At 53.1% G+C, this 27,428-nt stretch overlaps 1 protein-coding gene across 4 annotated transcripts; it reads left to right on the top strand.

Moving 5' to 3' along the window:
• The first annotated feature begins 237 nt into the window (after window positions 1-237).
• On the top strand, window positions 238-26,266 carry BOC (BOC cell adhesion associated, oncogene regulated). Of its 4 annotated transcripts, none has more exons than XM_068417361.1 (18): window positions 238-385; window positions 773-1,051; window positions 9,904-10,050; window positions 10,596-10,739; window positions 11,166-11,459; window positions 12,261-12,533; window positions 13,399-13,697; window positions 16,803-16,962; window positions 17,886-17,996; window positions 19,201-19,407; window positions 20,240-20,421; window positions 21,565-21,670; window positions 21,863-21,985; window positions 22,628-22,849; window positions 23,276-23,502; window positions 24,097-24,176; window positions 24,815-25,008; window positions 25,598-26,266. In XM_068417361.1, the coding sequence occupies exons 1-18, from the start codon at window positions 301-303 to the stop codon at window positions 25,780-25,782; spliced, it is 3,318 nt and encodes a 1,105-aa protein (XP_068273462.1). In that variant the 5' UTR covers window positions 238-300; the 3' UTR covers window positions 25,783-26,266. The 4 variants fall into 4 exon arrangements, with proteins under 4 accessions (XP_068273462.1, XP_068273460.1, XP_068273461.1 ...); XM_068417359.1 differs by having other exon boundaries at window positions 16,803-16,968; XM_068417360.1 differs by having other exon boundaries at window positions 16,800-16,962.
• Window positions 26,267-27,428: the final 1,162 nt, after the last annotated feature.

Raw genomic sequence — 27,428 nt, 5'->3', positions numbered from 1 at the left:
GGCTGAGGATGGGATGTCTTGGGAGACTCACAACCATGCTTGAGCGAGAGGCTGGAGAAGAGAAGTGCTTGCATCAGTGTCTGTAGCCTGCTCAGGCCACTGGCTCGGTGAATCCCTGGGAGTTTAGGGATGGTGGTAGAGAAGCCAGGTGGGGCTGGAAAGCAGAGGGAAGTCTGAGGGTTTCATCCATCATCTCTCTTGTCATCCGCAGGAATCTGCTGTCGCATCTCCACTGCATCCCCTGAGGCAGCTTATGGGACCCTTCCCTGGGCGCCTCTGCCCCAGGACACACTGCATGGGATGGCGATGACACGTGGGAAGAAGAGACCCATGTCCCCCATCCCTTGCCTCATCCTTGCAGCCGCTAGCTGCTTCGCCAAACTGAGTGAGTTTCTGTTCTTACCCATTTTGTTCCATTTCATTTACGTTGTGCCTTGATGCTGGTTAGCGTAGCCATGTCTCAAGCACAAAGTGGTTTTCTCTCTCCGCTGCTTCCCCAATAGCCTTGACCAAAGGTCTAGGTTCAAGCGCTTCTCCAGAGGAGAAGGGGATAGTCAGAGTTGGACATCTCTGTCTTGCGGTGCTAAGAAGAAAAGGGGCTGGTGTGCATCTCAGAGCACTCGGTGGGTGCGTGGGGATCTCAGGGGAAGGTGCAGCACAAGCAGAAGCGATGGGGAACACGAAATGTACCAGCACTGCAGTTTTTTCCCCTGTCCTTTCTTTTGCTGAGTCTCACAGAGCTTTCTTATTCCTATTTTTTCCCTCTGTGCAGGTGAATCTCTGCAGGTCACAGTGCAACCTGCCTCCATTGTCCAAAAGCTTGGGGCCCCAGTCAGCCTGGGGTGTGTGGTGGACCCCCCCAGAGTGAACCTCACCTGGAGACTGAACGGGAAGGAGCTGGCTGGATCGGACGAGGTGCTGGGTATCCACATCGAGCGAGGGAAACTCGTCATTGCGGCGCTCAACAACCGCACTGTGGGGCGATACCAGTGCATTGCTCGTGTGCCCGAAGGAGTCATTGCCAGTGTCCCTGCAGTGGTCACATTAGCCAGTGAGTAACTTTAGTCCTCTGCCATCCCCTGCATTGCACAGGCGCATCTTGAGAGGCTTATCCCCACTCACTTGTTCATGCTGGCATCGAGGGAGGGCTCCTTTGGCTTAGGCCACTTTGCAGCATTTTTGATGGTGGACTCGCTGTCATGTTGTGGCCCAGCCATGACCCAAGCAGTCCTCCTGAACGGTAGGCTGCAGACCTGTCCTGTGGTGACAGTTTTTGCAAGACCACAAAGAGCTGGAAATACTTGAGCAATGGGGTCTATGTGCATGGTTGATTACCTATCTGTCATGTTACCTCATCTGGTTGCTGAATTCTTGATTGAGGTTACCAAAAAGTACCTGCTGGTGCTCATGGCCAAACCACAGCCTAGGGTCTGACCTACAAGGAACGGCTGAGGGAGCTGGGGTTGTTTAGCCTGGAGAAGAGGAGGCTCAGAGGTGACCTTAGTGCAGTCTACAACTACCTGAAGGGAGGTTGTAGTGAAGTGGGAGTCGGCCTCTTCTCCCAGGCAACTAGCGATAGGACAAGAGGACACAGCCTCAAGCTTTGCCAGGGGAGGTTCAGGTTGGACGTTAGGAAGAATTTCTTTTCAGAAAGGGTCATTAGACATTGGAAGGGGCTGCCCAGGGAGGTGGTGGAGTCCCCATCTCTGGATGTGTTTAAGAAAAGCCTGGACATGGCACTTAGTGCCATGGTCTAGTTGACAGGGTGGTGTCAGGGCAATGGTTGGACTCGATGATCCCAGAGGTCTTTTCCAACCTGGCTGATTCTGTGATTCTGTGATTCTGTGGGGCTGTTGCCAGTGCTGGGTCAGCATGTGCTAAGTTTTGCTGCCTTCATGACCCACAGAAAGTGAAGTCCTTTGCCCTGCTCATGCTGTGGTGGGTCCTGCGCTTTTCTGTGCTGCCCCTGGGTTCATCATAACCAAAGCACCAGCCCCCGTGCTCACAGTAAGGAAAGGTTGGTCTGGTTGTGGTGAGGAGGTGCTCCTGAACACCTGCATTAAGCAGCTGGTGGTCCTCTGTGCACCATTGGGAAGACCCCTTGCCAAAATCCAAGGTGAGGGAGGGAGTGGTGGAAGAATGGTTGCATGGAGGTGTTGAAGGCAGAGGCTGCGCTGTCCGTGTTTGGTAAGGCAGGCGCAGAAGTCAGCAGGAGGCAGATACGGGAGAGCAGAGTATCTAAAAGCATTTGTAAACAAGGTTTTCATCCTTAAGGGGCTGGAGGCTGTATTCCTTACCACTGCTGTGGTCCCAGGGGGGCATGCTCTCCCTTTCCAGAGCTTTGTCCTCTTCCTACAAGGTGGCAGTGGCATGCTAGCAAAGAGCCATTTTGTTTCTGAGCCACAGCTCTGAGCAAGTAACTTTGATCCAACTTTACACAGCCTCAAGCTTCACCAGGGGAGGTTCAGGTTGGATGTTAGGAAGAATTTCTTTTCAGAAAGGGTCATTAGCCATTGGAAGGGGCTGCCCAGGGAGGTGGTGGAGTCACCATCTCTGGATGTGTTTAAGAAAAGACTGGACATGGCACTTAGTGCCATGGTCTAGTTGACAGGGTGGTGTCAGGGCAACGGTTGGACTCGATGAACCCAGAGGTCTCTTCCAACCTGGTTGATTCTGTGATTCTGTGATCCTGTCTCTGAGCTTATGTGCTCCTCACTGCTGCCCTCTGGCATTGGCGACAGACCAAGGAGATGGGTGCATGGGGGAGGGGGTGACAAAGCGGAGGACCTCTTTTACGGGTGCCTGTTTTTGGCCAGATGTTATGCTCAAATGTGAGAAAGTGCTGTATTTGGATGCATCTGAGAAAGGGCAGCCCATGCCTGCTTGGAGGTGGGGGGGGCTCTGTGTGGACCTCCCTTGTTTAGGCAATGGAGAATCTGATCTTCTCGGAGACCCATGCACTTTTTGGTGGAGCAAGTGCATGCAGAGGAGACTGCCATGCCCTGGCAGTGACTGTCCCCGGGTGTGGAAAGGTCTTCGTCTTCCCAGCAAGGGGGATTTTGGGGCTAAGTCTTATAAAAATGAAGACGTGAAGATGTTTGTGCAAAGTGGGGGCTGGCTTTGCTTTAAAGCCAAGAGCTATTGGCTTGTCACTGATACATTAATCAGGAATGAAATGTTTGGGCCAGGCTGGGTGGGAGGAGGAGGCAAGGGAAAGCGAGGGGAGAGTTACTGAGCTCTGAAGCGGTGTGGGAGGGGGTTGTCACGGGGCCGAATCTGTTGGGGGATTTGGCCTGAGCCCTGTGCCGAGATTAAGTTTCGGAGAACACATTCCAGAGCAGAAAGGGGGCTGTGTGTGCTGGTGGCCTGATAGAGGGAAGGAGAGGAGGGGAGAGGTGGATGGGATTACCAAGGGCATGGTTTGCATTTAGGAGAGCAGAGTGTGCACAGATCCTCAGCCTGATCGGTTCCTTCTTAGGCTGGTTCCCTTTTCTTTTTTTCCCCTCACTCTAACCCACCACCACCAGCTCTGTCTCCTGGGACAAAGCATGGCTGTTTGACCTCTGTCTGCTTTGGTCTAGCACCAGTGGTGGATGGGAAACAGGTCCTAGAGCACCAGAAGGTCCCACAGCGTCCCTCAGGACAAATCAAAGCCGCAACTGAGTAGTCCATCAGCCCTCTCCAGGAGCCAAATCACCTTCAGCTACCAGATTGCAACTGGGTATGCAGGTGCAAAAGAGGGGGACTTGCCCATTGCTGCAGCCCCTGCCATGGCAAAGGCACTACTGCTGAGGGGAGGTCAGGAGCACCATTCAGTGGAGCTCACCAAACTGGAGCCAAAGGTTGGATGAACAAGCAACTAATCCATCATGGAGCACCCCTGTCCTGTGCTGCATGGGTCCCTTGCCCTCGAGGGGAGCTGGGGATGGCAGAGACCATGTCCCACACACCCGGACAGCCTCAGGTGATAGAGAGCCCCAGGTGGGGAAGACTTGTCAGTCAACAAGTGAAGAGGGAGAGAAGGCAGTCCAGGAAAGACGTGAGGTTGAAGGTGTGGGAGGGAAACTTTCTGGAGGGGTTCAAATAACGAGTTTCAAGTTCATGAGCAAGCAGCAGTGACTTTGGAGTGGTCTGAAATAACAGAGGGCACAGATTTGTGGTAGGACTGAGTTTGAAAGCTATGGTAGCAATGTGCCAAGGGCTCTCACTCCTGCTCCAGACCTCCTCTACAGGGCCTTGCTCTGAGCTGGTTCAGTGGGGAACATGGTCCTGGGAGTGGAGAGGGAAGCAGGTCAATATTGTAGTTGACACATCTCTTCCAGATCACCTGCTGGGCTGAAGTAACACCCTCTGAAAGTCTTAGCCCAATCCAAAAAGTATTTTGGGGGGGCCAGGGGAAGAGTGAAACTAGAACATGAATGAAAGCAGCGGGGGGATGTGGAAATATTTTCAGGGTTTAGATATATTTTGGAAGAGGAGCTGGAGTCATTGGAAAAGGTGTCTTGCTAGGTTTCAAGGGGTGTAGGTAACACCATCTGGCAAACTTTTAGGCTATTTCCACTCCTTTCTCTCCTCCTCCTTTGGAGGAAACCTCCTCCCAGTGCTCCACGCTGTGCACGCCTGGTCCCTCAGGGCCTCCTTGTGCTTTGCTGACAGTCAGCAAACAGATAACCATCACTGCCATGCTGGCAGCCACAGCGTAGCCTTGGGACCGATACCTCTTTCTCCCATCTGTGGCACAGCAACGCCGAGTCCATCTCTGCTCTCACTGGCTCAGAGGGCTGGCTGAAACTAGCATTTAATTCCTCCAGTGGAGATTAAATAGCTATTGTATAGCCGAGGGGTGGAGGGAGGAGGGATTGGCAGAAAGGGGAAGATTCCTTAAAGCAACAAAAGGAGCAGCACTTCAGGCATTACTTGGGCACTTTTGAGTCCAGTTAGAGCCAACCTGGTGCCCCACGATCCCACACTCAACCTTGGCAGCTTGTGGCACGTTGGTGCAGATAGATACCTGCCGATCACTGCTGGCCTGGCTGTGCTGTGCAAGATCAGCCCCGCGTGGCCCCGAGACAGCCCTTCTGCCCGGCAGTGATGGGTTGGAGTCTGGGACAGCCTGAATGGATGGGACAGGGGTGTTGCTGCTTTCCAAAGCCAGGCCCTAAGCCTTCATGTGGCCGAGAGCTGCAAGAAAAAGGTATTTTCTCTGCCCTCTTGTAGGTGGCAAATTTGCCATCGTGCCAGAAGCCCTGCTCCAGCCCCTTTCCTGGGTGGAGGCGCGATATGAAAAAGGTACGGCTGCAGTGGGCTCTGGCGGGGCCAGATAAATCCACCAGGGACATGAACGTGGTGCTGTGGGCTGGTCCTGCAACAGCAAAAGGCTCGGAAGGTCGAGGGCCCTTGGTGGAGCTCACGGGGCAGCTGAAGTGCGAGGCTGGAGCAAAGCCGGCGGGCAGAGGTGGCGAAAGTTGTACAACTCCCAGCATTCAGCCGTGTACGTGGAAATCCAGCGCAGCGAGCACAACAGCAAGCCTGGATAGACGTGGCGTTTAAAAACAAACCAAAAAAATAGATGAGGGGCGCAGCAAAGGGACTCTGCGTGTCCCGCTGTATCCCCCGCGGCCACAGACGAGAGGCGTGCACGGCGCCCGTGTCCCAGGGACGCTGTGGGACAAGGGAGGCTCGTTGCCCCGTGGCCTCCGTCGGCGCCACCGGCAAGGGCAGCCCTCGGCTTTGCGGCAGCACGTGGGGGAAGCCGGGCCTCAGCGCGCTGCGCCCGTGGGCAGTGACCCTGCGCCGGGTCGGGCCGGGCATCCCCCAGGAATTTGCAGCTGCTTGCTGAAGACAGCCCCATTCATTTTCCTCCGCCTGGGCCTCTCCTCTGATGGCTCCCCGGAGGCGATGGTGGGAGGGAGGGAAAGGGACGACTTGGAAAATGGAAGGGAGGAAAAGCATTTTTGTGTTGGAAAAGCATTTGCTGAGCAGGCACAGGCGGGGGGCTCTGGCCCCGGGGGCAGAGGTGGCATGAGGAGGGGAGAGAAGGAAAACACAGGTGGTGTTGCTGGAGCCGGTGGAGCTGTGGCACGAAGGCTGTGCGGTGGGCCCGGAGCAATGGCGGGGAGCAGAGCACAGCAGGGGGAGGCACTCGGGGGTGCGTGAGCAGGTGAGAGGCTGGGGGGCTGCACCTGCCCCCTCGGGGCTAGGGGGGACAGTGCTGGTCCTGGGCTCCTGCAGCACCGACCGGACGGGGAGCGAGAGCCATAACCCTGGGCTAGTCTGACAGCCGAGGGGGAATTAGTGGAGGGCACCTGCCCCTGGGCTGGGGGACCCCTGCCCCTGCCCATTCCCCTTCTCGGGGTCCCTGCCTTCCCTACAGCAGGGAGGACTTTCACCTTGAGGGCCGGCATTTTATTTACTGCTGCTTCTCCAAAGTTATTTATGGTCTCCCATTCATTTAATCCGGCCTGTCTCGCCTGCCTCGTTGCTTGGCCCCCGGCCCTAGGATTCAGCTGGTTCCCCTCCCGATGACAGCAGCGCAGCTCGCCGCAGGGCTGACCCTCCCCGCACCCCGGCTTGCTCCCTCACGCCTCAGAGCGAGGCGCAGATGGACACGAGCACTGGCCTTTGGTTGTGCTCCCTTCTAAATGAAAAAAAAAGGGAGAGGAAAAAAGAAAAAGGAAAAAAAAAAAAAAGCTGTGTTATCTCAGCATGGCTGGGATTGGCAGTGCTCTGTCTGTCTGTCCCGGCCAGTGACTGGTAGATGAGGACTTGCTGCTTCCCTGTGATCAAGCGTGTTTTTCAAGGACAAGGACATGGGCTGGCACGTCGGACTCTGCCATATGAAAAGGAAAACCCAGCCAGTGGAAAGGGGATGTGGTTTCTCCCAGCTGCAGCAGGAGTTAGACCCAGGGTACAAATTGCATGTTAGATGTGGGGTATGGCTGCTGCCGGACGGGCAGCCGAAGGGGCTGACCCTCTCCTCCACCCCACCCTGCACCGCCGGGGGCAGGGGGGGCACGTGTGGCTCCCCACATCGCAGGGGGAGCTCATTCTAAGCCCCCAGGGCGAAACTGTGTGTCCTAACCCAGCATGGCAGCCTCCGTTTTGCCGCGCAAGGGGTGTGTGAAGGGGGGGCTTGTCCCATGCACCAGGAGTGCCCCCACCACGGGGCCGGCCACCCCTTGCCAGCTCCAGACGGCCCATGGGCATTAACGGACAGCTGTGTGCGCCCGTACCGGCGGGGAGAGGGGCGGTTGAGACTGCCTGTGGCCAAAACCCACTGGCAAATAAAACAGTCTTGTTCGCTCTGGGGGAGCAGGAATTTAGGGGAGTAGTTTGGCAGGAAGCTCATGCACTTGCGTATTGGAAAATAGTTTGTCCTGGTGCCCACCTGATGTTTTTTCCCCTCTCCCCTGCCGGTTTCACTCCACTCCTCTGGCGGCGCCCAGTTCTTGCTCCCACAGCCAACCCAGGATCTCTTTCCTCCGTCCTTTCTTCCCTCATCCCCTGCAGCCGGGCTGGGAGGGAGAGGCAGGAGGAGCCGGGGGTCCCACCATCCCCCATGGGGCTGCAGCACTCACCACTGCGAGAGCAGTGGGCTGAGCTGCTGTCTGGGCAGCTGCACATGAGGGACCCCCACGTCCGCCCAGCCCAAGGTTGTCCCAGGGGTCCCTCGGCCGAGGGACATCATTTTCCATCTCCAAGAGCGTGGTGCTGCCCAGTGGGCTCCGCTGTGCCGGGGCCATGGGTCTGCTCTTCCTCCGGGCTCCTGGGCCCCTTCTCCTCTTGGGGGTCTGTGCGTGCATGCACGTGTGTGTGTGTGTGTGTGTGTGTGCACAGATCCCTGCCAGCATCGCTGGAGCCTATGCCTTGGCTCTGAAATCTTAGTTTGGCTGTGATGAATCCAGACCACCAAGGCGCACATTAATTTTCCTGATGCTCGTTTATATTTTGTTGATCGGAGAAATATGCGTGATGTGGGCAGGCAGACACTGGGCTCTCGCCTCTTCGCCACCTCTTCCCATTTCTGTGGCTCTTACTATTTTATTCCTTGCTCAAATATAAAAAGCAAAGAGGAGAAAATATCCCGCACCCTTCCCCTCCCCACCAGTAACTTTCGTTGTCAGAGGAGCGCAAGGCACTGCCAGCTTTTCACAAGTTAAGAGTTAACCTTCATCTGGCTTTAATACCCAGTGGAAACATGGCTCCCCTCCTCGGCCTGCCTTAAAGGATTAATCACGTTTCTGAAGTTCACCCGTATTCCTTCTTTTTATTATTATTTTTTTTTAATTGAACGATGCCAAGAAATTCCAGAAGTATTAAGCATGTTCGCTGCAAATCATTTTTATGACATTGCAAAACCTCCCCTTTTCTTTTCAACCTCCTCCCCTCCCCTCAGATCTGGGCCCGGGAACGCTGGCTCCCCCGGCAGCCGCCCGGCAGCCCCTCCGCGCCGCGCTCGGGGAGGCTTTCTCGCCGCCTTGCCAAGAGAGCTGGTTTTTATTTAAACTCCATAAAGGATCTTGCTTTAATCAGAAAGTCTGCTTGAGAAATTTCATGTCACTTTTCCATGACTGTGGGTGGGAGAAGCTTGGAGCCAGAGTTGTCTTTTTGCTCTTGGAGCGCTGCTGCATTTCCCAGAGAACAAAAACACATTTTTCTGCTGGCTGGGGCTGCCGAGGGAGGCTGCCCGCCGTCCGCCCGCCGCCAGCCCTCCTGCTGCCCCCTGGCTCCCCAAACTGCCCGAGGTCGCGGGCGCCATGTCCCGGGATGGGTTTGGAGGGGCGAGGGAGCTGCTGACAGCGTGTGGCCGGGCTGTGCCGTGGCGACGGACGCGATGTGCTGCCTTAGCGTGGTGTTTTGAAAAGGGAGTGTGGGCTCATCCGGATTTGGCAGCGTGCCGCTCAGGAGACGTGTGTTAGCGCTGGGTCCCGGGGAAGATGGGCCGGCTTGAGCCTTGATGTGGCAACGTGACTCGTGTCCAGCCGCGGGATGTGCAGTTGTCGCTAGCGGTCGCCCGGGCTGGTGCACAGCACCATAAAAATGCGTGCGCAGGACTTTTTTCCTGGCACAAAACCCTCTCCCTCCCAGCACAGGCTGACCGAGACAAACTTTGGGCTTGCAGCACCCTGGCAAGATTTGCCATCGTGCCCAGGGAGAGGGGAGACCATCTTCATCTCTGGGAAGCTTGTCAGGGCCAGGCTGGCGTGCTCCTTGCCGTGCCAGATCTGCAAGGTTTCACCGCAGTCCTCTGCTCCTGCCTTGAAAAACAGGGAAAAGCAAGTCCCTGTTCTTTGAACGGGGGTGTGAGCACTGCTTGGGCACGTGTGAAGCCTCGTGGTTAACCAGCCTTCAGCTGTGAGATGTTTGATGGGAGCAAGAGTGCCCAGCGCGGAGACACCAATTGCTCAGGCACTGGAGGAGCTCAGGACAGCTCTGGGAGCATCCAGTGCTCACACACCTTCTCCCGCTGTGTCACCCAGTGTCTGTACACCCTTAAAACAGGCTGGGCTCCCTGAGTTAAGACTACAAAGTTAGCTTCTCGGTAGCGGGACAGCCGTGTTTGAAATAGCAGGCGGCAGAAGGACCTTTTTTGGCCACCCTTCAGCGCTGCAGTAAGTTGGCTCATTTTTTTACTCTCAGGCCAGGATTTTTCGCACCCAGTTTCTCAGCCGTGGAGCAGGCGGGTTCTCCAGAAGCTGTGTTTTAAGTTATCCATTTTGTAGGAAGGAAAAGGAGAAAAAAAATAAAGCCCTGAAACCAGGCCAATTTCCCTAGCTGCTTCGGACGGAGCCGTCCTCTGCCGGCACCGCAATGAAACAGCCCCAGACCCACAGGGAGAGGACGAGCCAAGGTCAGGGTGCTGAGCCAGCCACTGAGATGCCCTGTCGTTCGCTCTCTCTGCAGATCTCAAGGATTTCAAGTTCGACGGCCAGCACGTGATTGAGGTGGATGAAGGGAACACAGCTGTGATTGCCTGTGACCTGCCCGAAAGTCACCCTAAGGCTCAGGTCCGCTACAGCGTGAAGCAGGAGTGGCTAGAGGCCTCCCGAGGTGAGTGTGCCACAGGGGTGTGTCCTGAAAGCAGGAGCTTTCTCTGCCTGCTGCCTCCTTGTTGTCCCATCACCACCAGTCTGAGCACAGGTTAGTTTAGGGTCTCTGCCAAGTCTCCCTGATGTCCCACTGGGGAGCCACATGTAACACCAGCACGCAGTAAGGGGAAAGGAAGCAGAATTAGGTGATGCACACCATCACTCTTCACTGGCCTGTCCATGTGCCCGTGAAGCATTCTTCTGGCACAGCCTGGATGAAGGTGACTTTGAATTTGGGGAAATGTTAAAAATTTGGATCTGAATTTTGCAGCTTCACTCCATCTGTGACAAGCTAGCTTCAACCGAGGCTCTGTTTCTTCCATCATTGCATCATTGCTCCCCCTGATATTTGAACCAAAAGGGGTCATTTCAATGCTGTCAGTGTTATTGCATTGTTTTTTCCCTTCCCACTTGTCCACCTTTTCTTCAGGGCACTGCATGTCTTCCGGGAGGATGGGCGGGAGCGTATCTTGTGACCACATGCCACCTCCTCTTCTCTCTCTACAGACAATTACCTTATCATGCCATCTGGGAACCTTCAGATCGTCAATGCCAGCCAAGAGGATGAGGGGACTTATAAATGTGCTGCCTACAACCCCGTCACGCAGGAGGTGAAAACCTCGGTCTCCAGCGAGAGGCTCCGTGTGAGACGTAAGTCGCTCTCCCTTCACTGCGTGTCTTCTCCATAGTGCTTCCAGCCCTGGGAGCATGTACCAGCACTATTGCAGCTGGTTTTCTGTGTGAACTGACATCAGTTGCTGGGAAAACTCCTTTCCGGCAGCAGAAGGCCCCAAGGTCTTCTCCTGGGGTACGCGTGTGCAACCCTGGGATTGCCGTACCTTCTCAGAACTTGTTCTTGGCGATGGGTGGGCAGAGGCCCTTAGCCCTTTGGCAAGACCGCTTGCTGTGTGCATGCATCCCTTAAGGAATGTCCATCTTGGCCTGTGTTGCCATTTATCTGTCCCAGCGCAGGGGAGCAGCACACTACCCCCACCATTACCCCTCCCTGCACTCCGCACAGGGTGCTTTCCCACCAGCCGCCTTCCTTCCTACCCACCTCCTTCTTCTCCTCACCAGGCTCCACAGCAGAGGCAGCCCGGATAATCTACCCCCCTGAAGCTCAGACCATCATTGTCACCAAGGGCCAAAGCCTCATCCTGGAGTGTGTGGCTAGTGGGATCCCTCCGCCACGGGTCACCTGGGCCAAAGATGGCTCCAGTGTCTCCGCGTACAACAAGACACGCTTCTTGCTCAGCAACCTCCTGATTGACACCACAAGTGAGGAGGACTCTGGGACCTACAGCTGTATGGCTGACAATGGGGTTGGGGAGGCCGGAGCCGCATTCATCTTCTACAATGTGCAGGTGTTCGGTGAGTGCTGTTGTAGCCCTTGTTTCAGGAAGGGCTTGGACTTTCTCCACTGCTTTCAGGGGAAAATACTAGTGCTGCCCTTCCTCTCCCTGGGCAAACCACAACATAAGGCAAACCCCTGCTTGTGGTTCCAGTCTCTAGGAGATGGGGTGAATTCTTCCTCGAGGGTGGTAGTTCTTCCTTCCTGGTTCCCACCATGAGCTGGAGATGATGGATCCTCCCTTCCCCTGCAGAAGCTCTTCTCTTGTCATTTGTGGCACTGGGTTTGCTCTAACACTCTCTAGTAGAGGACTGGCTGCTTTTTGGACTTATTTGACATTGGCATAGGGAAGACATCAGAGTGACTTGCTTTTTGCTCTGTTCTGTAGGGAAGCTCTCTATGGGATAGGAAATGTAAGGGATACTACACCTTAGATATTACTACCTTCCCCTTCTCACAAGCATTTAGGGAGGCTAAGCCCATGTTTTGTTGGATTGCATTTCACCCAGGTGCTAATGTGTTGTTCTAGCACAAGCACAATCTTAGCAGTGTAGTGTTTCAGCTCAGAAAAATGGGGTTTGTAGGTGGCTGCTGTCATCTGAGAGGGGCAGCTGGCCTTGGGCCACCTCTCCTTGCAGTTCATATGGATGCTGAAGGGGAGGGGCAATGAAGTGGACCCCTGCAGGCCCCCACAAAGGAAATAGGAATGGGGTGTGGGGAGGTAAGGATCCATCACTCTGCCCTGGTCCCAGAAGGGAAACTGCAAAGCCAGGACTGCTGCGCTCCCTGACAAATGTCACTGTGTTTTTTCCCCCGTGCAGAGCCCCCGGAGGTCACCATGGAGCTGTCCCAGCAGATCATTCCCTGGGGCCAGAGTGCCAAGTTCACCTGCGAGGTGCGAGGGAACCCCCAGCCCTCGGTCGTGTGGCTGCGCAATGCCGTCCCCCTCTCCGCCAGCCCCCGGCTCCGGCTGTCCCGCAGGGCGCTGCGCCTGGCCAGCGTGGGGCCCGAGGATGATGGCATATACCAGTGCATGGCGGAGAACGAGGTGGGCAGCGCACAAGCCATGGTGCAGCTGAGGACAGCCCGGCCAGGTAAGTCCCTCTCTCCAAGCTTGTGACCATTCAATCCCAGAGCCTAATGCACAGGGAAAGAGCAGGGGGAGCAGGAGAAGAAAGTTGGTGTGTAACCCTCCTGCTTGTGGTGGAGCTGCCATGCTCTTCCCTCCCTTTCATCCTGCACTCCAGGTACTTTTTTGACTGGGATCTCTGTATCTGGCAGCAGTTTTGCCTCTAAGTGCAGTGCCACATGTGCATACATGAGTTACCTCTACATAAGACGCAAAGGACATCTGGGTGTAGTGCCTTACCCCATGGTTTACTCATTTCTCTGCCTCTGAGCTTGCACTGAGTGAGAGCGTAAACACTGATGTGGGTGGATTCCCCTGGGGTAAGAGAGGTGCCACCTGCTTCCTTGGACCCTGCTGAAGGAAGGAGTCCATCATCTCTGGAGGGGTTTAAGAAAAGACTGGACATGGCACTTAGTGCCATGGTCTAGTTGACATGGTGGTGTCAGGGCAACGGTTGGACTCGATGATCCCAGAGGTCTCTTCCAACATGGTTGATTCTGTGATTCTGTGAACTTATCCAGAATAAGAGGGGCTTCAGAGAGCAATGAAACCCCATGTGGCCAAGGCCTGCTCTGAGAGAGGCCCCAGTGAGGCGTGTTAGGTTTATGCCATGAGAAGGAAAGCTTGTTTCAAACACCTTTTTGAGTGACACAGCGGGCAGCACCTCCTGGCACCTGATATCTCTAAGATACTTGTGCTGCAGTGGGTCTATAGCTCTGGTCTACTGAGAGGATTCAAGGGGCTCCTTGTAGCTCTGCCTTCACTGCAGGCTGGAACGGGCATTTACCCTGCCTGCACCACTCATTTACTCTCGACATCTTGTCTTTCAGGAGCTACACTCAACCCTGGGCGAGATATCTGGCTGGGCTCAGCTCAGCCTCCAACACCACCTTCCAGGGACGGTGCCTTAAAGCCGCCCCTGGATAAAGCTGGGCTGCCAAAGCCTGGGACAACCCCGTTGGCCGCTTCTCCACAGTGTACAGCCAACAGGGAGCTGGTGTCTCCAGCCGAGGCCCCCATCATCCTCAGTTCTCCCCGGACATCCAAGACAGACAGCTACGATCTGGTGTGGAGACCCCGGCCTGACAGCAGAGCCCCAGTCCTCTATTACGTGGTGAAGCATCGCAAGGTATTGCTGTTTTGCCCCACTCCCATCTTCCCTCTGTGCTGTTCCACAGGCTGTGGCCTCACTGCACATTTTCACACTGCGTGGGCAGGTGTGTTGGGGCAGGGGCACCCATCGCTCACTAATGATGATTGGTAGGACCTCCTCGGCTGTAGCCTCAGCCTCTTGGGGTGTGATGAGTGCAGGCTGCGAGAGGAGGTTTGCTAAGCCCATAGCGGTGCGCTTGTCTGCCTAAGCGCGCAGAGGGGTATACACACATATATTTCCAGTCTGAAGAGCTTCCAATTCCCAGTTGTGTGCTTACATAAGTAGGAAGTCCTCAGCACCTTGCTCTGTAACGCTTTTGTCTTGGCACAAGCCACTGGGACACCTCTGCCTTGACAGCCTCGAGCTGCAGGACACAGAGCAGCAGCCTCTCCCTGCTGCACGTACATGCCCTGCTCAGCAGTGCTGAAGCACCCGCGCTCAGTGACTGTGAGGAGCTGGCAGAGAGCCATCATAGCCATGCTGAATCCTCTGGGAAAGTCCTTAACCATCGGTTTTATTCTGGAAGCTGAAAGGCAACGCACTGTTGAGCATGCCTCTTGGCTGGTGGCACAGTGTGAGCACACAGTGCAATGCTGAGCCCTGCTTGAGCCCAAGGGCTCCTGCCCTCTGCGATGCTTCTCAGCCCCACAGGCAGGGTGCAGGCAGAGCTGTAACCTAGTGGCTTCTCTAAATAGCAAAGTGTTGTTGAGATAAAAATCCTACTTTTGAGGTGTAGAGCATCTCTTCTCATTTCGCTGGGGGTAAGGGGGGAAAAGGGGGGCTTGAATTTATCTGTTTGCTGCTCATATTTCCTTTGGGTAGGCAGGGAGTTGCAGCAGAGAGGCAGGTTTTGCTTTGGGGTTTGAGTACATTCCAGATCTGGCATGTTTTGGGTTCCCAGCCTCTGCAAGGCACCATTTTCAATTATATGTGAATATATATATCTGTTTTCCCGGAATTGTTTGCTTTTGTGAAAATAGGGTATAATAGGAGGCTGTTATAACCCCTACACATCCCTGATTTCTTTCTAAACAAAACTTAAGCTGAGGGTTTCAGCTAACCGTCTCTTTAAAGAGCCCTTTAAAACAAAGGCAGAAGATGCCAACGCAACAGGGCAAGCTTAAATAGAAACCAAAAGATGTCAAAAGCCCCACCAGACTAGTGGCTCTGGTTGCCTGCCAAGAAGAGATTTGTCCCCCAATAGTGTATCATGTAACTACCAATTCTGCCTGTGATCTTAACTTGCAGGCTGGAGTTTGTCCATATTTTGTTTGTTTTTCAGTACTTCACCTGGAAGGGGCTGTAGGGCAGTGGAGGTCACCGTGGGTCACTGCAGTTTGCAGTAATATGTTTTCAGTGTAGTCCAAATTCTCAGCTGGAGGCTCTTTCTTGGGATGCTTAAGGATTGTGTGGAAAGGAATTAGTCCCAATAACCCTTAAACTTGTTTAGAAAGAGTCTCTTTCTATCAGAGATCCTTAGGATCAAGTTATATAATTACCTGGTTTTGACATGTCTGACTGGAAAAGCATGCGTGTGGAGAGGGAAGGAATCAATTCAGCCACAGAAGAAAAGGCTCTTTGTGTGAAAGATAGCTATAAGGGAAGCAAAACCTACTGACAGGAGGCTTACATTTGTACTGGGCAAGGGTCTGCTGCTCCTCTGGAAAAAATCTGCGGATGTCTCTTTTTTTCCCTGCTCTTATGCTGCCCCTAAAATCTTAGCAGCCTGCAAGCAGTCAGATGCCACGCAGACATTATCTTTGTTTCTTAAGAATTTCTCTTTTTCTTTCCTGGATATTAGCAGTCTTTAGGGCTCCCCTCCCTGGCCTCACAACCCCACAGGCTCAGGAATAAAAATAAAATGAGGCAGGCATTAATCAGTCAGTGTCAAACGCTCGGAGAAGATGAATGATACGGCAGAGCCTTGGCATTTCCGTTTTGTTGCGTTGCCTGCATCGCTAATGCTCCTTTCGGCACCGGGTCACTTCAGTGTCCTGCCTGTTTGCCTGCAAAAATATTATCCTTGCAGCTGGGGAGAAGGAGGAAGGTCCCACCTTCCCTCCCCCTCCACATGGGGCATCAGGGCATCACCAAAAAATGAACCGTGTTTCCAAGCCTTTCTGGGGGCCCCTGCCATCTCTTCCCCACACAAAGCTGTGCTCGAACGTTACAGTTCCTCACTTCAGCCAGAAAGCACCAGCAGTGAGGCCAGATAAAACTGGATAAAAAGCCATTAGTCAAATTATTTAGGTCCAGCTGACCAAACTGGTGTTTGGGTACCTCATCCCATGGAAATGGCCAGCATCTAAATGAGAGGCTCGTTAGCTGGGCTGCAGGAGAGGTTTGGCTCCTAAAGCAGCTTGAGCCTCTGGTGACCTTATTGAACTCCTTGAGCTCAGAGGTGACCTTATTGCAGTCTACAACTACCTGAAGGGAGGTTGTAGTGAAGTGGGAGTTGGCCTCTACTCCCAGGCAACTAGCGATAGGACAAGAGGACACAGCCTCAAGCTTCGCCAGGGGAGGTTCAGGTTGGACATTAGGAAGAATTTCTTTTCAGAAAGGGTCATTAGACATTGGAAGGGGCTGCCCAGGGAGGTGGTGGAGTCACCATCTCTGGATGTGTTTAAGAAAAGCCTGGACATGGCACTTAGTGCCATGGTCTAGTTGACAGGGTGGTGTCAGGGCAACGGTTGGACTCAATGATCCCAGAGGGCTCTTCCAACCTGGTTGATTCTGTGATTCTAATGCTGCCCTTTGTGGGCATGCCTGCTCCAGAGCTATATGCACATTGAGGGGCAGTGGTATCCCAGGGGACCGGTGGACAGAGCGTGGCTGAGTGAGCCTCTGGGGTCAAGAAAACAGCCCAGTACTGGGAGACTTGACCTGCTTATACCTGAATCCTTCAGCTTTGCAAAGTCAGGCTGGAAACGTCTCCCTCCTTTGCAGGCAGGGAACTGGCCTCCAGGCAGGGAAGGTAGCCCTGGCTGATACACAACCTGTCGTGAAAGTTTCTGAGCTGGGTGCAGGCAATAAGCCCAGCCGGCCCCCAGCTTTGCAACGCCTGCGTTGGTCTCTCAGCAGGTCACTAATGCCTCGGACACCTGGGCAGTGAGGGACGTCCCAGCCTCGCAGCACCGCCTGACCCTCACCAGGCTGGACCCTGGGAGCCTCTACGAGGTGGAGATGGCTGCTCACAACTGTGCCGGCGAGGGACAGACGGCCATGGTGACCTTCCGGACTGGTAAAGGTCAAACCTTTCTCTGGGTGTTTTGCTCTGAGTCAGGGGACGGCCCCTCTGAGACATCCTGCCCCAGCCCTGGAGCACAGGCACCAGCCTTAGGACAAAAGGGCTGTTTCTGTTCTGGAAACCCATCTGCCCTCAGCTTAGAGGGACTCTGTCAGAAGAGAAAGTGGAGGGTGGGACTGAAATGGGATGGGGAAAATCAGGTCTTCCCCTCTGCCTGGGCTGGAGTAAGTCCCTCCCTCCCTCGGTGTCTCAGTTGGACACCTGCAGAACTGTAGAAAATAGGTCTGGCAAGGATGTCAAAAGGTCGTTTAATCCATCCTCTGCCTGGAGACAGGATCAGCCTGGGGGGGTTGTTCCTGACAGGTGTTTGTCTAATCTGTCCTTAAAAGCTTGTCCTGCACTAAAGGAAACTCCAAGCCTTCCCACGCAGTTTGCTTGGTGCCGAGCTGTCTTTGCCACTAAAAGGATGTTCCAAATATCTACGCTAAGTCCCCCTGTCCCCAGGCTGCGTTTCATGTCTCCAGCAGGTGTGAGGAATGGCATTCCCTTCGTAGCAACCTTCCCCATGGTGGTGGACTTGCTCACGTCTCCCCTCAGGCCCCCATCTTGTGCTAATTACTACCTTCTCAGGCAGAAACCTAGCAATGTTTCAAGAAAACCAATTAAAAGTTTTAGAAAATTAAATATGAGGGGGACTATTAACATGAACTGTTAAACTATTAACAGTTTAACAAACCTGCTCCTTTAGCTTTAGTTCCTGCCTGCACGTTGAGTGCTTTGAACCCCTGGGGCTGTTTGAGCCCAGAGAGTCCTCACCTCGGCATCGTGGCTGAGAATATTTTCCTTTCTCAGCACAGCAAAAATTAACTCTGAGCCGCGTCTCCATGTCACTGATGCCACCTCTCCCTTCTGCACAGGCCGGCGCCCAAAACCAGAGATTGTTGCCAGCAAAGAACAACAAATCCAAAGGGACGACCCAGGCACAAGCACTCAGAGCAGTAACCAGTCCGACAACAGCCGCCTGTCCCGTAAGGCCCTCTGTGAACTGGGCAAGGAGGGAGGACGAGGGGTGCTGGATCTCTTGTGGGTGGCAGTGGCCAGGCTGTGCTGCGGTTGAAGTCTCCACTGGGTGAAGCAAGCCTGTGCAAAGCTGGATGGGTGGTCTCTCGCTCCTGATGAGGAGTGGTCCTTCTCGAACAGCCCTGCTGTTGCACTTGGCAGGCAGTCTGTCTTAGGAGAGCAGGCTGATCCCCCTGCCTGTCCCCACCATTAAGGCAAGGACTTGTCAGAAACTGTCTCTCGCTGAGTTTCACATGGAGGGTTCAGAAAGCCCTGCCGTGGAGACCAACAAGCTGCCATGCACCAGTGGGTGCTGGGGGAATCCGAAGGAGAAAGGGGAACCAAGCCCCTTGGCGTCCTCCTCTCTCAGCCAAGCCCTGACAAGCCGTAGTTAGTGCCCATTTGAGGGGTGGAGGGTGCTACATTTGGGTATTTTGCTCCACTGGAGAAACACCAGTTGCTGATTCATTCATCTGATTCATTGCTTCCCACCTTGTGTCTGCCACTCCTGTTACTCACCAGTGCCATTGTCCTTTTTGTGAAATTCTCTCCTTCAATGCTTATCCTTTCTGTCAAGTCCCCTTCTTCAATCCCCCGCACTCATTATTCACGTGTTACCTTTTCTTTCATATCCACAGCTCAGTTCATCTCTTTCCCTCCCATCTTTTGATTGTTTTCCTATCAACTTACATTTCTACAGTTCAGAACCTTTCCCTATTTCCTCCTCAGCTGGTTCTTCTCAGTCTCTCCTGTTTTCACCTCCTGCACCTGTCTGTCTCTTTTCTGTCCCTGGTGCCAGTCTCCCTCTGCTCACGGCTTCCACATCAGTTGGGCCTTTTGCTCTCTCTCCAGCCCTGCATCCACACTTCTCACTGCTCTCCCACCCATGACGGGTGTACGCTCCTCAAACCTTGTCTCACCCTACTTGAGTTGGGAGTGGAAAAGGAGCAAGATACAAGCAGGAGTAAAAGATGTTTGCAGGGCACAAACTGAAAGGGGTGAGGATTTGGGGGTGCCAGCTCTAATGAAGAGGCAGAAAGAAGAGAGCGTTCAGGACTTAAAGAGCTGGAGGGGGAGATGTCCTTCACCTATGTACCTCTGAGCTACAGGATCCTCCAGACAGGGCAAGAGGAATATGGTTCACGTCCTGATGTCCTTCTGTGCCCCTTGCAGCTCCAGAGGCACCAGACCGTCCAACCATCTCCATGGCATCAGAGACATCTGTGTACGTGACCTGGATCCCCCGTGGGAACGGCGGGTTCCCCATCCAGTCTTTCCGTGTGGAATATAAGAAATTGAAGAAGTTGGGAGACTGGGTCCTGGCCACCAGTGACATTCCTCCCTCTCGCCTCTCAGTGGAAATCCCAGGCCTGGAGAAAGGTAGGCAGGTGTTCTCCTCCCTGCTTCGTGGAGGTCCGTAGGAAAGCTGTGCAGTCCCTGTAGGATGGTTAGCCATCTGTCACGTCATGCTTAGCCCTGGCATGTGCGAGCAAAACAAAGCCTCCCCAGCTCCAGCCTTGGGTGCATGGGGAAAAGCTGCAGATGCTTCTCCAATTTCTCCAGCTGCAAAGACCAGCATAGATTTGACCTCCCTCAGGGAGGCTTGTGCATGCTTTTCTGTATTACAGGATATAGTTACTACAGGCATTTGGTTTTGCCATTTACTAGACAGGACTGAACTTTCCTTAGCCAGAGGCAAGACAGATGGGCACACAATTCCCAATGCACTTCACGTGAGAAAAGATGGCGTCACTGAGCTGGACAACTTGAAAGGGAAACATATCTACCCCAACTTAAAAACCAGAAAAATGATGTTTGGGTAAAAGTTACTTAGGCTTTGAGCTTTTAACTGATGTTTATGTACCTAATGCCCATGGAGTGAAGGAAGGACACCTTCCCATACCTGCTTTCAGGTCAGGACATCCTTTCAGGCATCTCTGAATCCACCCACACACCTTCCTGAACTGCTACCTGACCTCTAGACCATCCAGACAGGAATCGTGGAAGGCAAATAAAAGCAGGATCCATCTAGCATATGGCTGAACTTTGGCCATTCAGTGTTTGTACTTCAATCAAAACGTCTCTGTAGGCTCTCTGCCTTCTGGAGAAGATGTAGCCCCTCTCCACTGTCAGGCCTGTGCTGACAGTAGAAATCTTGGAAGACTTCACTCTTGTCTTGGTGCAACTCTTTTCTTTCCCATTTTCCCCCTAGGTACTTCCTATAAATTCCGTGTCCGGGCACTGAATATCCTGGGAGAGAGCGAGCCCAGTGCAGCGTCTCGGCCATATGTGGTGTCTGGGTACAGCAACCGAGTCTACGAGCGCCCTGTGGCCGGGCCATACATCACCTTCACAGATGCCATCAATGAGACCACCATCATGCTGAAGTGGATGGTAAGGTTTGTAGGGGGCGGAGATCTCCGAGTGTGCAGGAAGCAGGTGTGTGGGGTGGGTGCTACTTGCCCAGTCTACACATCTTCCAGGTTACCACACTGGAGCCTGGCACCAGCACGAATGGATCTAGGATCCAAGAGCGCTCTCCAGCAAAGGAGGGCTGGGCTTGGGTCACACAGAAGTGGGGGAAGTCAGAGACCCTAGGAAACCCTTTTCATCTAAAACCAGTATTGTGCACAGGAGGCATTTCAGCAGATAACCTCAGGGTTTTGACCATTTTGTTCAACAAGTACAGTTCAACAACGCATGGGGTGGCTGCTTGCTCTACTGGCCAAATTCCTGGAATCCATTAGCACCTCTGTCTGTCCCAGTAGTTTCCAGCAGATATGTCCTTCACTCTCACTTGCTGGGTAGCAGTCCTAAGTGCTGATAATCACTTACAGCCGTCCACTCCAGAGGATTTTTAGGAGTGGGCAGGATCTTTTGGATCACGAGCCCAGATCCAAGTGTTTCCAACAGCTTAGAGCTTATTCAGAGGGATGCATCGCCCTTTTCTCTCCTAGCTGCTTCCAGCCAGAAGTTGCTACAGGGCAGGATGGGCACTGCTGTTCTGAATGAACACAAACTGAATGTTTGTGTTCATTTAAACACAAACAGTAGCTGATAAAACACTGGGTGAATGACAGCAAGGACACATGGAACTGGGACAGTACTGCCCTGGGTGGGGGAGGAACAGAGCTGTCTTCAGAAAGACAAGACTCCTACTGTCGCTGGCTCATGACAAAAAATGGAGTCAAGGTGAAGCTGTGCTTGTCCTTGCCCAGCTGAGTCACTGCTGCTGAGGAACTTTTTCTCTGCAGCATTGGCTGTGGCTGGGAGGGAGCACAGCACAGGATGCCTCAGCTGACAGGACCAGATTCATGGCTCGTCTGTTACCTGAGAGAAGGGAGGCGTAAGAGTATAAAATAGCACTGAGCTCTTGCGAGGAAGCCCTTGCTGTGCAAACCAGTGGCAAGGCAAGGAAGGTCCCCCTGGCTGGGTCTTCCTTCTGTCCCATCCCATTTATCCTACTGCTCCTCACCTAGTACAATATGAAGCACAGATACTTCTGCTAATTTCTGCTCTCCCTCCTGTTCTCTGCAGTATATCCCAGCCAGCAACAACAACACTCCCATCCATGGCTTTTACATCTACTACCGCCCCACCGACAGTGACAATGACAGCGACTACAAGAAGGACGTGGTGGAAGGTAGGAGATATTGGGAGACTGGTCCCAGCTGCTGGTTCCTCCTGGAAGAGTACTTGGCCAGAAGAAGCCCTGTGCACAAAAGGCGACTGCTGCTGCTGTCCAGGCCTGCTTTCCCTAGCCATGCTGCAGAGCTGGGCCGGCTGCGTGTTCGCCGAGGAAGCTAATGGCACCATGTGTGTGTTCCCTCCTCAGGAGATCGGTACTGGCACTCCATCAGCCACCTGCAGCCAGAGACCTCGTATGACATTAAGATGCAATGCTTCAATGAGGGTGGTGAAAGCGAGTTCAGCAACGTGATGATCTGTGAAACCAAAGGTAACGAGCTTCGCAGGGTACCTCTGGGAGCGCAGCCTGCTGCCTGGCCTGCCTGCAGCTGTCAGAGCACAGCAAGGCAGGCACATCCCTGCCTGACAGTGCATCATGCAAGCGCAGGCAGGGAGATGGAGACAGCACTGGGAAGAAAAGGCATAGGTTTGTTGATGCTGTTTCTCAGTATATACCCAAACCCTTGTGCAGAGCCCATCACTGTTGCCATCAGAGTAGTAGTTGCCTTTTGTTTTCCTAAAGATCACATAGATGCTGACTGGAACCAGAAGGGCTAACTTGCCCTTGCTGTTCGAACTACTGTGTTTGGTTATAAGCAGGTCCCATATTGTCTTCCAAGCAGCTGCACCATCATGATGGAAACGGCATTAAGTCCATGTGGGTATTTGGAGATGCTATTTTCCTTTTGCTTTAGTAGCCCAAGAGCCTGGCAGATCTGTAAGCCAAGCACAGAGGATTTGTCTGTACTGCAATAGGCATCAGCCTAGGAAATCCTCTGGCATCCAGGAGCACTTCTTTAAAGCCACCATGGAAGTCTGTCCACTCCACAGCAGTGTAGACATCCCTGGAGCGAGCTGCTCTTCCACCTGCCATGTCTGTGTATAACGCTCTCTCCCTCTCTTCCCTTCACAGCTCGGAAGTCTCTTGGTCTGCCAGGTCGTCTTCCGCCCTCAACAGTGGCCCCCCAGCAGCATCCCCCACTCAGTGGTGGGCACAGTGGCCTGGGGACAGGAGCCATGGTGGCCCGTTCCAGCGACTTGCCATACTTGATTGTAGGCGTTGTGCTGGGCTCTATCGTACTCCTCATCGTGGCCTTCATCCCTTTTTGCCTTTGGAGAGCCTGGTCCAAGCAGAGTAAGGGTTCTTTCTTGAGGGCAGATTTACAAGGTGTGCTCTGCCCTGTGGGTTAGATCTGACCCTGGATGTAGTTGGGTTAAACACCCAAAATGTGAGGGCTACACAGTCTGGGAAGTGGGGAGAGGGTGGGCAGAGGGCAAGTCCCAAATGTCCTGTGGAACCCTGTGAAGACAAACGCCACTGTTTGTTCCTTGTCCTGCTTACCTTGTTGAGAAAGAACTCTGGGACTAGAATGGGGGAAAGGGGCACTCCCTCTGCCTTTGTGCAGGGCCCCTTTCCACCATTTGTCTCCAAGGGTGCTTTGGGTGCCAAAATAGCTGCCTGATAGGACAGCCTAACACTATCCCTGCTGACAGCTCACTTCCAGAAGCTCAGCTTTGCCTCTGCTTTTGGCCTCAGACTTCCTTTTTCTTCCATCTGCAGAACAAACCATCGACATGGGCTTCCCAGGAGCTGGGCTGCTGGTATCATCCTGCCAGTACACCATGGTGCCCCTGAGGGGCATCTCTGCTCCTCGTGCCAATGGACATCCCTACATTAACGGGCAGCCCTATGCCAATGGGGCACATCTGAATGGCATCTGTCCCTCTGCAGGAGTGGGCTATGCAAGCACCAAGCCCCGAGATTACAGTCCAGATGAAGTGCCACAGGTATGGCCACACCTGAAGTTGACAGTTGATTTGACAGGAGCTGGAGGCCTTGGTTGCAGTGAGAGGGCTTCTCTAGACATGGCTGGCACCCTTTGCAGCATGTAGAAGTGGCAAGACCGGCTCCTTCTTAAAAGAGATTTCCCCTTTGCAGTGGAGTCTGAGACACAGGAGGAACAGGAGGGTCTCCAAAACACCAATGAAGAGGTGGTTTCTTGGGGCAGTGGCTCTAAGTATGGAGGAGGCAGTGAGCAAAGGCTGCTCTAATGGGAATGGTTCCTCTTTCTCCTGAGCAAAGCTCACAGGGATTGACAATGTTGAGGACTGTGTGCGTAAACAGTAACACAGGTCAAGGCAGTGCCACAGCTGAGAGCAGAAATTGGTTATCATCCCCCAGTGATTCAGCAGTAAGCGTGAAGTGAGTTTTTTCAGTGCCCAGTTCTACTCTGTAGCAAAAGTTTCAGCTTTCTCTGCCTCCTGTCATAAGAGCTTCACCAGTCTGCCCCATAGCTCCGGCTCTGGCTCCCAGATCAGCACCTGCCTCTTAATGCTGCTGTATGGCCTTGCTCTGCTGAGAATCCTTCTCTCTCCTTCCAGTCACACGAGGAGACCAACGCCTTGCTGCAGGCCAGAGTGCTGCAAAACGGGAATGCCCAGCAAGACTACCAGCCCTCCAGGTTAGTCCTGGCTTATGGAGGAGGTGGGTAGAACAATCCAGTGGGGCCCAGGAGACTACACGCTCACAAAAGCTCACCCTCAAACATGCTCCCATCTGTCCCAATTCACTTGGGAAACATGCTCCAGCACTAGGCCTTCTTGGTCTAAATTGTCTTCGTACAGCTCATGCCTCTTATGGTTTGAGGGAGGGATAATTTAATTGTAGAGATGGCCAAAGACTACTTCCCCCTGCCCCTTTTTCTCCCCCCTGCTCCTAAGTAAGAGACTGAAAAGTAGGAGGAGAGAATCTAACATCTATGACTGGGTGCTGATCAACAGCTGCCCCAGAATCTGGCCAGGGTCCAATCACAGGTGCTTTGTGTCTCGCTGTTCAGAGGTCAAGTCATTATTCCCATGCTCCCTGGGAGGCACTATTCCTCCCAGATCCTGTGGCACTCACTAGGTTTTGAATTGTGGGTACCAGGTATCATCATCTCATTCCCATCCCACAAATACTTCCTGATTTCCGCTCTTCCCCTCATTTAGGAATGCTCTGTGTCATTGCATTGATGCAGCTGGCTGAGACATTACATAGGTCATATCTTTCAAGGAGAAAAGATCTGTGAGTAGTGCTAAACCTCTTCGTCTGCCTCCCCAGATTGCCCAACTCAAGAACAGAAGACAGCTCTTTCCTCTACAGTCTCCCAGATGACTCCACTCACCAGCTTCTTCAGCCACAAGATGACTGTCCTCACCTTCAAGAGCACTTTGTTGGCCTCCATCATCCAGTGATGGGCAGCAAAGTGGGAGGCCCCAGCAAAGATGCTCGACGGGATCCCCGGTTCCACCAAGGTCAGTGGTCTGGAAGACTCTGTTCTTGCTTCATGTCATCATTTTAGGATGATCTTGAAGGGAAATCTCACTGCAGAGCCTTTCTGCTGGCTCTGTTCCTGCTCACTTCTGCGGTGCAAGAACAGTTTTAACACCAGGTAGAAAAACAGCATGAAAAGGTTGTACTAGAAGTTGGGGACTGTAAATTGCCTCACTCCGTTTTAGAGGACACATTTCTTCTTTCTCCAAAAGCTTGAGCTCTATGCTGCCGGAAGGGCACACACCCACCTCCAGTTGCAGAGACACTGTCCTTTAGTCCTTCTTAATTTTGCATTTTCCAGACCACCAGTAAAACAACAAGGTCCCTGAAAAATTATGTGAATCCATCTCCCTAAGACCTGATCCATTGATCCGCTCCTGTAGTGTGGGTCAAACATGTTGTGTGCAAGCATAGGATCAAACTCCCACGTAGCCAGGCCTTTCGGGATGCAGTTCTTCCTCTTGGATCACGGTACCTAGCCTTATAAAGCAGGCTGGTGACTAGAAAGCTACCACAGCATCTCTCATTTCTGTATGCATTGTAATTGTTTCTTGGTCCTCTCCCTTTCAGGAAGCCCTTGCTGCCTCGGCCTAGTGCCAGTTGAAGAGGTAGAAAGACCAGATTGCTGCCCATCCAGAGGAGATCTCCATCCCCAGAATCCAGTGATCACATCTTTGGGTCAGGACCTATCAAGACATCTGAACAGCAGTCCGCCACCACTGAGGCCCTTAGAGACTCATTCTCCCACCAGCTAGGGACCAAGCTGCCTTTTGCAAAAGACTTATTCTAAAGAGAAAAAGAGAATGGGTATTTATTTTTGTATAACACCTCTATTTATATATTTATGCACTTGTATATAGATGTATATGTGCCTTTTATAATGCTATGGAGACAGAAGGCATCCTCAGCAAGGTCACAGGAGGACCTGAGAAACAAGGCAGCAGCTATCCGTGGCACCGGGCTGTTCATCAGAGCACAAGATTGAAACAGCAGCACAAGAGACAACGTTGCAGGACATGGGTCCAAACAGAGCTGCCACCACCAAGATCCAGCACCCTCTTGCAGTGAGGGCTTCGCTGTCAAAAGGGTCTTTTTCTTTCCCCCAGGGGAAGGCCTGTCCCAGGACCACACTCTTGCGAATGGACTGGAGTCATGCACTCTGCCTGAGCAACTTAAACCACCCTTCACGTACACGCCCTCTGCAGCCGCCCATCTGTAAAGACAAACCCACGCTTTAACATCTCCAATAAAGGCTTTAGTCCTTTCTGTGGCTGGCTGTACGCTGAATCCTCCCACAGAGCCAACCTCCTCTTTTTTCCTTGCAGACACACAGCAAACAGGACACCTGGGGAAAGGGGACATTTTCCTGCAGTTACAGTATTCCACATAGCCACGCACGCCAGTCTTAACGCTGAGCTTAGGAGAAGAGGGACACACGCTCTCTGTGCCAGCTCAGTGACGTAAAGGTTCTAGTGAGGAGCACAGCTAGAGGAAATTCTCATTTATCTCCAAGGACAGCTGCATGAATCTGGTGATGGACACCCAAATCACTAAAAATTTTCTTTCCTTATTCCCCCACTCCCCATCCTGTGATTTTTCCAGCTTCAAAAGCTTTCGGCATCCAGGCCTGTGGATAAGGGCAGTTGTTTATTTTCCCTTAAGGAAACACCTTCATAGGGACACAGTGAAAAGGCAGGCAGCACAAGTACCAGTCGTTCAGTTGTGCTGGGGACAGTTCTTGTGCCTGGCTGGGATGTGGTTGGCTGCTGGCAGAGCATACACCAAACAGAGGAGCAAAGACCAGTGGCAAAAGGCGGGGAGTGGGGAGGAGGAGCAAGAGCAGCTGCAGGTTGTTCAATCTATTTAATTAAAAATTAGCAACAAACCCCAAGCCTCCCTGTGCACGCTCAGAAACTTTGCACTGGACAAATAGTGCAACACAACCCCTCCACGTTGGGGTTAAAGGAAGTTTTCACAGTAAGACAGGGTAAGTGCCGTGAAGGATCCCGCACTTCCACCATACTGAATGTCAGAGGCAAAAAAGAATAAAACCTAAAAATGTACAGAGCCTGGCTCGCTCTCACTCTGCTCAGGCAGGTGCAATCACATGGGATTACAGGCTGACTTGGCATTTGCTGTACACTCCTCCTGCTGGGATAATACCACATCCTGCACTGCGGTGCAGTTTTCCCACTTTTACAGAGCAGAGGCAAGGGCAAAAGTCTTTGGCTCCATCCCCATCTAAGCACTGCAGGCCCTGAGAAGAAAGGTCCCTTTGCTTTCTCCAAACAAATAGCACTTCCCTGCTCTTTTTACCATGACTGACTAGCCCAGTTAGCAGAGAACTGCCATGGCTGCTAGGATGTTCAAAAAAATAACAAAACACCCTCTTCAGGCAGAC

Source organism: Nyctibius grandis, chromosome 23 (assembly GCF_013368605.1).
Source record: "Nyctibius grandis isolate bNycGra1 chromosome 23, bNycGra1.pri, whole genome shotgun sequence".
In the NCBI taxonomy this organism is placed as follows: Eukaryota; Metazoa; Chordata; class Aves; order Nyctibiiformes; family Nyctibiidae; genus Nyctibius; species Nyctibius grandis.
This window is presented reverse-complemented; position numbering and strand designations above follow the sequence as displayed.